The sequence below is a fragment of the Vombatus ursinus genome, unplaced genomic scaffold (genome assembly GCF_900497805.2).
Source record: "Vombatus ursinus unplaced genomic scaffold, bare-nosed wombat genome assembly UNPS02014809.1, whole genome shotgun sequence".
Lineage (NCBI taxonomy): Eukaryota > Metazoa > Chordata > Mammalia > Diprotodontia > Vombatidae > Vombatus > Vombatus ursinus.
Genome location: NW_020954587.1, coordinates 10,998,970 through 11,014,242, shown reverse-complemented (window position 1 = coordinate 11,014,242; position 15,273 = coordinate 10,998,970). Strand labels below are relative to the sequence as shown.

At 37.9% G+C, this 15,273-nt stretch overlaps 1 protein-coding gene across 4 annotated transcripts in view; it reads right to left on the bottom strand.

Annotated features, from left to right (window-relative positions):
- Positions 1-15,273, bottom strand: part of KDM6A (lysine demethylase 6A) — a 258,225-nt gene that overhangs the window by 113,748 nt on the left and 129,204 nt on the right. For all 4 annotated transcript variants that reach the window (XM_027875477.1, XM_027875478.1, XM_027875475.1 and 1 more), the window contains exon 6: positions 10,522-10,642. In XM_027875477.1, coding sequence (XP_027731278.1) covers positions 10,522-10,642 — 121 coding nt within the window. The remainder of the gene's footprint in view (positions 1-10,521; positions 10,643-15,273) is intronic.

Sequence of the window (15,273 nt, the reverse complement as noted above, 5' to 3'; positions counted from 1 at the left end):
ATCTGATATACTCTATCTATGTTCCAGCCAAACTGGCCTGCTCCATTTTGAACATTTTCATTGTTCACCATTTTTGAACATCTTCAATGTTCACCAATCTTCCATGCCTTAGGCAAGGTTGTCCTCAATACATCGAATGTTCTCTCTTCTTCAACTCCATCTTTTAGAACCACTAGGTGCCTTTCATAGTTCATTTCAAATGCCATATCCTCCAAGTGGCCTTTCTTGATCTCCTCAGACATTAATATCTATATAAAAACCATAACATTTTAAACATATAGCATTTATCTTTGAACACAATGTCTCGCTTAGTATACTATAAACTCCTTGAGGTAGAGATTGCCTTACTTATTTTTGTATCTCTAGTATAGATAGTAGACTATAAATGTTCCATGGCCAATTGAGAGGAGACAGTGTAAGGAAGAAATACAAATAGGAAGATACTATAAATGTGCATGTATGAGAATCTCTGTCTTCAGCATAGAGATGATAATTGAAACCAAGGGAACAGATGAGATCACAAAGAGAGGGGATAGGCAGAGGGAGTCCAACAGTGCCCTGGGAAATATGCACAGCTACAGGGACATGGAAGATGAACCAGCAGAGGAGGAGTGGTTAAACAGGCTAAAGGAGATTGTAGCTCACAGTGTCAAATGAAGCAGACAGGTGAAGAAGGATAAGGCCAGAGAAAAGACCACCAGATCGAGCAGTTCAATAGACAGAGCAGTTTCAGATATAAGCAATAAGGTTGGAAGGGAGTAAATGAGGGGAAAGGAAGGGGAAAGGTTAACTGTAGACAACTCTAAACTAGGAATATGGCTGATAAGAACTACGGGAGGATAGTGAGCGACGGTATTTTAAAAGAATATAGGTGGGGACAGCTAGGTGGTGCAGTGGATAGAGCACCGGCCCTGGATTCAGGAGGACCTGAGTTCAAATCCAGCCTCAGACACATAACACTTACTAGCTGTGTGACCTTGGGCAAGTCACTTAACTCCAATGCCTCGCAAAAAACAAAAACAAAACAAAACAAAAAAAAGAATAGAGGTAACATGGGCATTTTAGAAAGCAGGGAAAGAACCAGTAGAGACTGAAGATTAGAGAGAGATGACTGAGGCTGGAATACTGCACAGATGATAGGGGAAGGGCATGGCACAGATTTTGCCAAGAAGAGTCACCTCATTGTAACTGTCAGAGACTGCACAAAGGAGAGGTTGGGTGGGGGTGGAGGTGTTATCAAGGAATTTGGAGAAGACAAAGGGAGAAGAAGGAATTCATATCAAATGTCCTCATTTTTTTTTTTCAGTAAAGCAAGAAGGAAGGTAAAAGAAAAGGGACAGGAAAGCATGGGAGAGTTAAATTTAAGAAATGATAGTTTTTTTTTTAACACATTTTGTGGGGAAGGAGATGAGAAATCAATTAGGAAGGAATAAATTGCTTTGGGGTAACGAAGACTCAAATTAAGTTGGGTAACATGAACCGAAAATATATTCAGTCAGAATAGTTGTGTGATGTCCTCTAGCTCCATTCAGCAACAAAGGAGTAGAAACACAGGATAAAGATGGTAGGACTTTAACCTATAGCTGAGGTGACTAACTGCTGAGAGACTGTCTTAAAGGAGACAAAGAAAAAATGTTTTAGGAGAGGTGAGAAAGATGAAAAGAGAGGTTACAATCAGATAAAGTAACATTAGAATTTTTATCATTAAAGACTTAAGAGTACTTGTGGATTTTGGCAAAATCCACAGTGTGACGTATCTGTATGTGTGGGTGAAATGAAGTGAAAGAGCGGGTAATCAGAATAAGGAATGGGTACTCTCTCTCTCTCTCACACACACACACATACATACATGCGTGTGTGCACTCCAAAAGTAACGGCAGCACGGTAAGGACTTAAAAATGGCAGTGAGAAACACAGTTTATTCCCTACTACTGCTCCTGGCCAAGTATGATCAAGGACTTGAGGAAAAGAGCATAGAGCCTTTCAGGGAGGACAAGATTTCTGTCATCATAAGAAGATGGAGACTGAGTTTGAAAGATCAAAGATAAAGGGAATTTTGGTTTTTAAAAAGAAGAAGGAGAGGAAGAAGAAGAAGAGGGCCAGAAGAGGAGCTAGGGCTGAGGCAGATAAAGATGGTAAAATAGACAATGGTAGCAGGAAAGGGAAATTCGTGCTTCAGCAGCTGATGACTCAGCTATATGGATTAGAAGAACAGGTGGGTATTTCCTAAGCACAAGATGGAAGAAGGTAAACTACCAGTTGCTGAGACTCCTACTTTGCATCCACCCATGAAAAAAAAATGGGCAATATTGTTTTGGGAGATGGAGATTAAGAATGCAGAAAAATCAGGTTAACCAAGGTAACCTAGTGATGGTTGGTCCTTCAGGGGCCTTGATGAAATTGTATTTGGTGCCAGTTCTTTTTCTTTATACTAATATGATAGTAGATGCTACACACCCAAAAACGAGTGAACTTCTTTTCCAGTCAGGAGACTTTGGGGTTAGAGGTGAGTCCTGGTCTCTGGTGATGTTCTGTGCTTAGGGAAGGTGAATGTGTTGATAGAGGATTCAGTGAGACAGCTCTACACAGTCAATTTGTTATTCAAAGTGCACCTCATAATCTGGGTATTCAATGGTAATACTGGCCTGAAGTTTTAACATTTTCTCAAATGGTTTGGAGGAAAAAGTACTATCTCGTTACAAGGAAACTAAACTCAGGCAAAGAGGTCTACAAAAGGATCTTCAAGTGAGTATCAGACTGTCTGTCAAACTGTCACTCAATTCTTTTTTGGGTGTGATATTATTAGGTACAAGACATGACCAGTATCTTCTGGCTCTCTTCAGGGGAAAAAACCCCAAACATTCCATCATTTTGGAGAAATTTATTTTTCAGGATGATTTTAATTTAGAACTATTTTAAGGCCAAATTGAAATAATAGAAATTAATGGTTCAATATCAACTTAGAAGGAAATCTTCCCATATCCAAGGATGTGTTGGGCCATAACATTTTTATCAATAATATGGATAAAAGCATAGGTAGTATTTTCATCGAACTTTGAGAAATGACACAAACTCTGGGGATAATAAAAATAAAAATTCAAAACAATCTCAACAGGATAGGATACCAGGCAAAGAAAGTATCTGCCTCAAGGGGCTTACATTCTAATAGGGGAAACCCCAAACATATGGGAGTGGTGGTCAGGGAAGGGTACTTTTTGTTCATAAACTTACAATAACATAGTCTTCTTGTTTGGCATTTAAAGGCTTTTATTAAATGGCTCTAGTCTAGAATGCAGAGCATTAGACCTGAGTGCACATGATTCTATCTCACAAACTATGTTCCAGTCTAACTGGCCTGCTTGCCACTGCTCACAGACACAGCTAGCAGATCCATACATCCTTTTCATCATCCATTTGGAAAAACGAACAGCACAAGCTGCAAGAGTTCCCAGGAGGGTCTGCTGATAGTGCACTGTATTTATAGAAATTTATTAGCATAATAACTTGAAAAATGCAGCTCCCTGCAAGATAGTATCAAAAACATGAGGTACAACAAAGAAATAATTAGAAAGCATCACAACAATCCACCAAATGGAATTTGTCAAGTCTTGGATAAAATGACTTGAACAGTCCCCTTTCCCCCATATGTATGTTGGTTGAGGACCCAGTCCACACAGCATGCAAACTATATACTTTGGAGGTTTCAGGATCATGCTTTGGGGCATATATAACAGATTGGCTATTTCTCCTATTTCAGAGGAAGCCAAAATATACTCTCACTTTCCTGTCTCACTACTGCTGGATAATGAAAAACTTTTTAATGGTCTGTGTAACCAGAATTGAATATGCATACCAAAAGTTTGAGTGAGAGAAGTCTGTCTCCTCCCTAGATGCTTTCAAATGACAAGGACTGCTTGCTTTACAGAAACTGCCCAGTAGCCAAGAACAGCTAGGAGGCAGATAGTTCAGTGGAAAGAGCATTGAGGCTGGAGTATCAAAGACCTGAGTTCAAATGTAGCCTCAAGACCTGGCTGTATGAATCTGGGTAAGTCACTTAACCTCTGTTTGCCTTAATCCACTTGAAAACAACTTAGCAAACCACTCCAGTTTCTTAGTCATCTTGACATGCTATGGGTCCAATGGGGTCACAAAGAGTCAGACACAACAGAACAACAACAGCCATGAAGACCTGCACTTCTGCAAGTTTTGTCATTTTTTTTTCTTTTCTGTTCTTTCAGGAATAATTATCCTCATATGGTAGAGCACAGGTGACTGGTGATACTATGAGACATATCAAAGATATCCTAACTGAAATCCAGAAGACAGTGGCATAAGCAGCAAAGCCCAGTTAGACACGCTGCAGCCCTAGAAAATGATTATCAGAAAGGACTGACTTGTCCATTAGTTATACTATACACAGAAGTGAACTTAGGGAAATCCTCAAACAGAGAAGAGGACACACAGGACAAGGAAGTTTACCATACCAACAAAGGGGAGGAGGCTGTTTTGTAAAGTTAAGTATAGATTCAATCTTCTCAGAGACAAATTGGTTCAAGAGGGGAAAGGGGGTTACTGATCCGTATATATATTAAGGACGGGGCTTCTGAGCAAAACAGTCAGTTCTGATAATACACACACACACACACTCAGAGGAATATAGGAGGATAAGAAAAAATTCTCAAATATTCTCAAGTTGACATGTATAATTTCATAATTTCACAAGAAACCCTAGGAAAGCAGAACACTGCACTACTTCACAATAACTCATTAACTACAACCTTTTCTGCACTCAATTCCATGTTTTTTCAGAGTAAAATGTCCTATTTATTGTATATCTTCTGGTGCAGTAGGAGTTATGTGTGGAGGATGGTCATCCTCAACCCCACTTTCTATCAAGCCAAAAGGCTGCCCCCCGAGTAGTATTGATGCTACACAGTCACTGACTTTGCCAGCATTACCAACCCAAGCAGCAGTTTCAAAGCAAATCCAAGGCCACTATTTAAGCTTTTGTATTGTCATGTGATTTTTAGGAATAGATATAGTTATAGCAGAACCAACAGTAACAGAAACCCCAAGCACTTAAAACTATCCCTTAGAACTCTAAGAATTCATACACCCTCCAATAACCCAATCTGTTAGTCCAATGTTGATTTAGAAAATAAGTCCAGAAGTAGTAATATATGTAACAGAAATAAAACAAAACCAGAGTAAATTAATGATTTTTAATTCTTTTGAAATACGAATTTAAACAATCTCTACAGCTGAGCTTCACGTTATTCCCCACTTAGAGGTGAATTATATGCCCAATTAAAAAAATCCAACAATATATATGAAACCACTTCCTTCCTGAACTACCTTACTATCACTATGCCTAGGCTCCAAACACACTTTCCTTCACTTCAGTCCCCAGTCAGCTCTGCCCCTTCACACTTTCTAGTTCCTGAATCGTTATCATCTCAACTCTGCAAGTGTTCCTTTTCCATACAAAATATCTTTTACTTGAACAACACTTCCATTTATAGTTGCCTCTAATGGAATGTAAATTCTTTGAGGGCAGTGATGGTATTTGTATCCTCAGTGCTTGACAATTAATAAGCACAAAATAAACACGTTTACATACTCAGGGCATCAAAAGATCAAAGACACAGGGGTCCTCAGAAGGCCACCTAGTCCAATCATCTTATTTTAGAGATAACGAAATTGAAGCGAAGGGAAATTAAAAATCATATGGGAAGTATTATACTCAGAGAAACGAATGGTCTACATACAATTATAATCAGGAAAAGAAAAACTGATGGGCCAAATTGAGATATGTGAAAGATGTCCAGATATAAAGAAGCTGTGGGAAAAAAAAATTGTGAAGAAAGAAACAAACAAAATTTTAGAAAATTGGATCAAAAACCCAAGAGACTAATCAAGGAACTAAAAGGATTTGAATGGAATATACTTACAATGCAGACAATGCTTCTATTAAAAAAAGTTTATAAAGAATAGTTCTAACATACATTCCTATTAGAAACATCAGAAATATTAATTCTTCCAACAAATGTAATAAAGTGTTCATTAAAATATCAAATGTACCATAAATTTCAATCAATATACATTTATTAAGTACTTACTAATATGGCAGGCACTGTGCTAAGCTCTATGGATAAAAAAAGAAGAAAGACAGTCCTTGACCTCAAGGACCTTACAATCTAATGAGTGAGACAATGCACAAACACATATATACAGGATATAGAGCAAATAATTAAAAGAGTTTCTGGAAAGCACTGGAATTAAGAGGGTTTGGGGAAGGCTTCCTGGGGGGAGGTAGGATTTTAGTTGGGACTTAAAGGAATCCAAGGAAGAGAAAAAGAGTAAAAATGTTCCAGGAATGGAAAAATGTCAAAATGTGGGGAGCTAAGAGACTAACTATCTTATTTGTGAATAAGCCAGGAGGTCAGTGTCATTTGATTGAAGAGTATATGGAGGGAAATAAGTAAAAAAAGGAGGGGAGCTAGATTACGAAGGGCTTTGAATGTCAGACAGAGCATTCTGTATTTGATCCTGGAGGTAACAGAAAGTCACTGGAGCTCACTGAATAGGTGGGGTAATATGATCAGACCACTGTTTTATGAAAATCATGTTAGTAGGTGAATGGAGAATGAATTGGAGAGGGGAGAACCTTGGTTCAGGCAGACCCACCAGGAGGCTGGGAGGATAGTACTGTACTCTATAGTAATGGACAAGGTAGGTAGGATGGGAAAGGGAGAGTTTAGGGGGGATACAGGCAACATGGCATCAACCTAGCTGAACTCTCCCAATATTCTCCTTCAGACAACTTTAAAATTATACACCAAATCAAATTCTGAAGTGGTATAGCCAAGAAATGGTTTGGGGTGAGTTAATTTTCCAATCCAAGAAAACTTAGGAGGTTGGAAGGAGAGGTCTGTGACACTGGAGTAGGGACCAGGCCAGAGTCACACCAGGTAGCAACATCAATGGCGAACTTTGGAGGCAACTAAGGAACACTAGTGCTTGCAGATGCATGGGAGCAAGGGATCTGGTCATAGTTCAGGGTCAAGAGAGGAATTAGCACTTGAGGCTGTAAGGGAAGAGAGGCCCTTTCTAGGTAAAGACCAGAGCACAGACCAGGAGAGCAGTGATCACTCCTCTTCCCAATCACACCACCTTTGAAGAACCAAAAACTTACAGACCCCCCCTCAAAAGTAACTGTGAAAACATAGAGTGAAAAAGCCTAAAGCTTGGGACAGTCCCCTCTCAACTCCCAGATGAATAGAGCTGAATTTCAAGTTCAAAGTCTGGAAAAATGAACAAACGACAAAAGAACAAGACCATAAAAAGCTACTATGGTGACAGGGAAGATTAAGACACAAACTCAGAAGAAGACAACTACATGAAGAGAGCTATAAGCAAACCTTCAAAGAAAAATGCAGATTTTTGGACACAAGCCCAACAAGAATGACTGGAAAAAAATTCAACAGGTAAGAGGAAAATCTTGGTCTAGAAAATTATGAAAGGAATTAACAGCATGGTAAAAGAGGCACAAAAACTCACTAAAGAAAATAATTCCTTAAGAATCAGAATTGGGCAAGTGTAAGATAACTCCATGAGACATCAAGAAATAATATTATAAAATCAAAATAATGGAACTATAGTAGACATCATATTTCAAGAAATTATAAGGAAAACTGAACAGAAACAGAAAGAGATCCCAAAATGAAAACTCTCAGGAATATTATAGCAAAATTCCAGAGTTCCCAGGCATTACAAGTCAGAAAGAAATAATTCAAATACCATGAAATCACAGCCAAAGTCATACAAGATTTAGAGGCCACACCGTTAAAGGAATAGAGGGCTTGAAAATCATTAGAACAGACACTATAATTAAAGCCATAGAAGGTAATGAGATCACCAAGGGAAGATGAAGAAGAGAGCTCATAACAGAATCTACAGTTAGAGGGTGTGATCTGGAGGAGGATTCAGTGAAGGGGATGGAGGGAATGGTGTCCCAAAAACCTAGAGAGAAGAGACTACTCAAGGAGGAGAAGTGATAAAGGAGAGTGAAAATCAATAAAAGGCCATTGGATTTGGCCAGCTAGGAAATTATTAGTAACTTTGGTGAGAGCAGTTTGGGGAATGACAAGGTCAGTAGCCGGATCACAGGGGCTTAAGAGGAGAGAAAGTGGAGGTACCTATTGAAGACAGCCTTTTTGAAAAGTTTAACCACAAAGGGGGCAGAAGAGATAGATGATGATAGTTAGCAGGAAAAGAAGGATCAAGTGAGTGTATTTTTCAGGATAGGAGAGAGGTTAGCCTTGTTAAGTAAAGCTACTTCATCACATGAAACAGGGGTGAAAGAGGGAGAAAGTGGCAAAAGTCACTTGAGATAAGAGATGATGAAAAGAGGGGAAAAGAGAGAGCTCACAGTGAATGGCATCAATTTTTTTATGTAAAAACAAAATAAAAAAGTTCTCAGCTGAGAGTGTGAGGGGAAGGAGAGTTGATAAAGCATTTAGAATAGGATTGCCTAGCAGTAGTGAGGGCCCAGCTGAGGTTATGCTATATAAATCTGTAGTGGATCCAATCAGAATGGTTGTGTAATTTCCTCCATCTTCATTCAGAAGTATGTTTGTGAAAGTAATACACAATATAAGGAGCTAGGAATTCAAGAGAGGAGGAATATCGTGAGGTTAAAAAGGTGAAGTTAAAAGGATTAATCTGAGCTCCAACAGAATCCACTAAACTTTTGAGACATTGACTATGTATGTATGACTATGTATGTATGTATGTAGATCGAGCACCAGCCCTGGAGTCAGGAGGACCTGAGTTCAAATCTGGCCTCAGACACGTAACACTTACTAGCTGTGTGACTCTCGGCAAGTCACTGAACTCCAACTGCCTCACCCCACCCCCCAAAATATATATCAATTATATTGAAATGGTATTATAAAAACAATAATTAAAATAAAAGTTCATGGACCAAAGTTAAGAATCTCTGCTCTAAAAGACCTGCTCGTTGTATGGAGGTAAGAGGGGTGTGCATGCGGTCGTGCGTGCGTGCGTGTGTCTGTATGTGTGTATTTTAAAGCTCAGAGATGTTTTTTTTTCCCCCAAGGAATGCAAGACCAGCAAAACCTACTACAAATGTATATCTGGTCTGGTTAAAGGCAATAATTTTATTAATGCTAAATTATATTCATGGAAAATTAGCAAAATGACAGGTGATCTCAATTCTCTAATTTGATGAATACTGAGTTAAAGTTAAGCTATACTGGGAAATTTATTTTCCATCCCAGGAGAAAAATGTACAGAAAAGAGAGAATGATGGATTCAAAAAAGAATCTGTGCAGAGACACTTTGGTAAAGTGGTTTGTTCAATCTAGAACACTGTCAATAATCTAAATGATACACATTTCTTTTTTAAATAACTTTTTTTCTTACTTCTCTAAATATTTCTCCCCTTAAAGCTTTCAGAATTCTTGTGAACACAGAAGCACGTACTGACAATTTAATGCCAGTAAGTCTTTGCTCTGTCATTTCTAGAATCATATGCTCTTTCTTGCACTTTCACTATTTCCCTAAGAAAATGCTAATAGTTTTAATCATATTGTCAACACCTTAACTTAATCCACCTTAAATGTCTACCTCTGAAGTATTAATGTCCTAAATACTGTACTCTCTACTGACATTTGGCTTTATGGTTTTACTGAATTGGATATTGTGTGTGCGTGTGTGTGAGTGTGTGTGTATGAGTGAGAGTGAGAGTGAGAGTGAGAGAGAGAGAGAGAGAGAGAGAGATCATCAACATTGTGTACCTAAGTTTATAATTCAAAACAATAAAGACAATAACTTTAAATTACTCCAAGCAAATACATGTAAGGCAATTAAATGTTTAATAAGTGCTTTTTTGATAATAATCACAGGAAGGGACCTTGTAGGATATATCTTGGGACAACTCCTTTATTTTACATAAGAAAATAACTTAGAAATATTGCAATCTATGAAGTTACTCTTTCTTTCCCAACCAAAGTTAGATTATTTTAGATTAATAGCCTAAGTACATATTATTTACATTAGCTATGTCCTTCAAATGTTCTAGTGATCTTTTCAAAAAACAATATTTTGTATTCATACAAGTTAATGTTAATGAGGAGAACAAGGAATCCAAGAGAATGCAGTCCTTAAAAAACATAGAATTTTATCTTAAAATTTAATTTCTACTAAAATATTTGACATGTTGCCAAACATGGCTCTTGGCATGTTGGTCCTTGGAAAATCTCATTTTCCTGATAAAAGTCAGATATTTTTCTATGACAGGTTTTTATTGATAAAGGATACTAAAATTCTTATTTCTGAATATTTTAGTCCTTGGCTAACATATAAACAAGTAAATCACCTAAATTTCTAAAACAGCTTCTGAATTGCTAATACGAATTCCAACATTAAGTACATTTAAGAAACTATACAAAATAACAATTTTATCTGAAGGTAGGGAAATAGAACCCAAGAACCTACCTTTAAACTAGACTCATAGTCTGTATTCACTTTGAACATAAGCCCAAGTCGTAAATGAATTTCCTTGGCTCGACAAAAGCTGGGATCAACATAAAGCACCTCCTGAAATGCTTTAATTGCCCTGAAATAAATAGACATAAAAGATATCACTTTTTTTTTTTTGCAACTTACTTGCATGTATTTGCTAAGGAGTACAGTATAAATCGTAATTTAAACTCAATACCATTTTTGACTCAATAAATATTTATAGAGCACCTACCATATGCAAAATACTGCTTTGGTCACTGAATAGTTACTGACAAATTGAAAATTAGGTCCCCTGACCCCAGGTCAAGCTCTTTATACTGCACCATGCTGCCTCCTGTTTAGTTATAAACTACAGAGTTTACAAAAAAGTACCTTGAGCCCCCACCCCTCCATACAGTCATTTGAAGAGGAAAAAAATTTGTACCTCTTCATTCATTTAAAGTAGTAAAAGAAGGAAATGTAAAGACTAGTTATTAAGGAGAGAGAAATGGTAGCCAATGTGAAGATACTAATTATCACTTTCAGGAGGGTATTATTGTCCAATCATTTGATTCCTTTTTCATTAAGGGACTCAAGAAATTTATAGAATCTTAACTATTTTCCCAGGTACTTTTTTTTTTTTAATCATTGCTCTACTCCCCTTTCTCTAATGTGTTTTAAAAAGAGGCTGACCAAGAACTAGCTCATGTTTACTAATCCTTCACTTGAAAACTGTTAACGGCTGCTGCTTTTTTTCTATATACCATGAAGGAGAAGCAGTACAGTGCAGGAGGTCAAAATCAAGGATGAGACCCTCATGCATGACTTGCCCTGTGAGTCACTGAAGGCCTCTGAACTTAAGCTTACCCACCTCTACAATGAGGCCAACAACAAAACTGGTCAAAGGAGAAAATGAATGGAAACTATCTGGCAAAATTTAAAGCATTTTATAAAAATGTGTTATTAGGTGCACGAGTATAATAGGCATAACTAGATTTTCTTTAATCTCTGTGAGCTCAGATTAATTGACCCTAAGGACAGCATTGGGTCAACATCCTAAGCACCGCATACCACCAAAATAAATACCTCTACAGAGCTAAACAACACGCACAGAGATCGATGAGTATTCCTGGCAGCTGAAATGAATAGGGACAAAAGACGGAAAAAAAAAAGAAGAATAGAGGAGAGAACAGAGAAGACCAACAGGGAAGAGAGTAAATAAAAATGAAATGAAGCATAAAGTAGGTATAAAATTTAGAGAATCACAATTTTTGCGTCAGAAAGGACCTTAGTCTACATCTAGAGCTGCCCATGCAATGAATTTAATTTTTTTTAAATTTACAACAGCACAGCTACAAAACGTTCAACAAGTGGACATTCAAACTTTGCTTAAATATCCCATCACCTGGCTAAGGAGCTAATCCTAGTTTTTGATAGGTATAACTTTTTAGGACATTTTCCTTAATTTATGGCCCGAATTTACCTCCTCCACTTCTATTACTCACAACAGGGCCAACAAAAGAAAATGAGTCCTTGTTTCACACAACCTTCAAATTACTAAATTACTATTCTGTCTTTCCTAAGTCTTTGGTCTTCCAGGCACAACACTCCCAATTCTTTCAACTATCTTTCTCTAGTCCTGCAGTACTTTCCCTTGTTAATGAACTTTAAAAGATTGTTGACTCAGCAATAACTTTAGCCATTTTGGGGAATGCAATTAATCTGAACCACATGATTTGAATTTATCCTATTGATCCAGTTTTCTGCTATACTTTATGGTCCAAAGATCATTCACTTTGTCAAAGAAAAAAGAAGCAAAATGGTCATTCATCAGATCTGCCTACTCTCTATCATCATTAACTATTACACCCATTCCAGGAAGAAATATTACCCTTTTTTGGTAAAATATATTTGTTTTCCTGAGCTCACTCTGAGTTTTGAAATTTCTGCTGCTATTTTTTACAATACCATTCTTACTAATTCATACTCTATTACTTGCCCTTGTTTCAGTTTTCTGTATGTCACCTAAATCTCAACTGATGAGGTCCTTGTGCATCCACAACAATCTCTTTAGACAGCTCCTTTTTGCCTCACTAGCTTTGGCTCTCTTTGTCTCTTCAAATTTAATTCTTTAGAGCTTCCCATCCCTTTTGGGCTAACTTCAGTTGCAGATTATTTTTCCTTTGAGCCACCTGAAATTTGTTCTTTGACAATTTAGGGGAAACGTCAGCTTATTCTAAGCTATCTTCTCTTTGTCTATTTTTTGTGGGCAGGACTTAGGATGTTCTTTTGTTTTTCTATGCATCCCACAGTATCTGGCACTCAATAAATGTTTGATGAATTGAAACAGAATTAGATTGTCCATCATTTCCATGCTCCAACAATTGTTTCTCCCCACTGACAAAAATCAGCTCTAGAATTTTCTGTTGTTTCCTCAACATGTATTTTTGATAACTTTTGTTTTTATGTCATCTACATATGGTCCAATATTTTTAGATGAGGAAATTATTAACTGCAGCTATGAGGCACAGTGGATAGAGTGCCAGGCCTGGATTCAGGAAGACTCATTTTCCTAAAATAAAATCTAGCCTCAGACACTTACTAGCTGTGTGACCCTGGGCAATTGCTTAATCCCGTTGTCTCAGTTTCCTGCCAAGAGAAACCAAGAAAACCGCAAAAGGGGTCACACAAAGAGTCAGACACAACTGAACAACAAACAACAATTCTCTTTTTGGTACAGCAGATATCCAATTAAGATGTTCCACATACCATGACTTTGTATCAAACTTAAGATTTAATTACTGAACTCATCTATCTCCTCTTTGTATTTAAATGATCTATAATACCCCTATGCTTCACCCTTCTGGTTCCTGAATTTCTTCAAGTATAATCTTGTAATAATCTGTGTTCCTCTATCCTAAAGCTGCCTGATACCTATCTCATTCCTCTTGAATAAGGCATACCCTTCCTTATTCAACATTAGTGTTCCTTGCTGAATCAGGTAGATCGGCTAGTCTGCCTCTCCTTGCTTGTCACTGCAGTTGCATTAGTCAGACAAACTAGCCTAGGTGATGGTTTGCAGTTGGCGGTGTCAGTGATGGTGGTGGTGGGGATGACAGATTCCATCTCTACAGTGTGTGGTCTCTTGAATAATGGCTATAGGAGCCAAGCTACAAGGGAGTCAGGGTATGGGGGTAGGAGAAGAAGGTAGGGGAGTGTAAAGGACATCTTGCTGTTTCTGGGGCTGCTCTTTGGCTTAATTGCTCATCACAGGCAACTGATGTTGTTGCCTGGGAGAGGACAGGTCCCTTCTCCACTAGGATTGCTTCCATTCTTGCTATTCCCTGAACATGACTGTCGCCACTTCAGTGCCTCTACACTGGCTGCCCACTCCCTTGCCCTGGTTTGGAATACAGTCCCTCCTCACTTCCACATATTATTCACAGATAAATAAAAAGAAGATAATGTGAAGACAGAGAAAGCACTAAAGTAGTAGTGGTAAGCGGATGAGTGAACAACTGAGTTCCTCTAAGCCTAAGTGATGACACTGCAGAATGTAAAGTAGAGAGCAGTTAACAGAAACAATAAGATATTAAGGTAGTCCCATTTGTATTTTGTAAAGGGTCAATGCATTTCAGATTTTTAACAGATTATTTTTTACCTTATAAAGGATGAAAGACCTTGAAGGACTTACTATGACCTACTATGTCGGGCACTTTGCTATGTGCATGGAAATACAAAAGCAAAAAAATAAAATAAAAATAAAAACGAAACAAAAAAAATCAGTTCCTGCCCTCAAGGAGCTTAAATCTAATAGGACTAACAACATAAACAAATAAGCAAAATCAAGCTATATATAAGATAAAGAAGCCATAATCAACAGAGGAAAAGGTTTCCTATAGGAAGTGAGGTTTTAGGCGAGACTTGAAGCCTCTTGGTGGGCATAAGGAAGCAAAGCACCCAAGTTAGGGGACTAGTCAGTGAAAAGGAACAGCAAGGAGGCCATGTTACTGAATTGCACAGTTAGTGGAGAAAGGGAGTGGCGGTGGAAGTTGTGCTGTATGTAAGAAGACTGAAAGGGAGTGGGGGGGGAGGGGGGGAGGAGGAGAAGAGAGGAGAGGAGAGGGGGTTTTATATGTCAAACAGGATTTTTGACACTGGAAGTGATAAGAAGCTACTATACTTTAGTGAGTAGGATATGTGATACTGTCAAAAGTAAAAATCTAGATATCTATTCACAACTTGCAGATATAATATAAAGAAGTGCTTAATACTTCCTTGTTCCTTTAGGAAGACATTAATTTGATGGAATTAGAGAGCAGTTTTTCAAATCAACTATTTTTAAAAAGGGAAATTTCAATTAATATCAATTAACACTTATTAAGATTTTTATTTATCATAAAATCACTCCTCTCAGACTAGAGACATACTGACAATGGCTGGTTGCCTTGGGTCACTTGACAAACAGAAGAGTGCACAGTGGCAACCCACCCAGCAAGTTATATGATGGGCACAATACTGACTAGTGGAAGGCCAATTAAGCTGGACATGGACAAAGCACTCATTACATCTTTCCTTTCTTTTACATCCCTTACATTTTTTCGTGGGCCTTTGTGTAAAATCCTTCGGCCGGCTGCAAGAGGCCCATGGGCCATATATTGTGCAGGCCTGAGGTACATCTAAAAAGTCAGTTGAGATGTCAACTCTATGAGTTGAGGGAGTCATTTCTGGAAGTACAGTAGACTA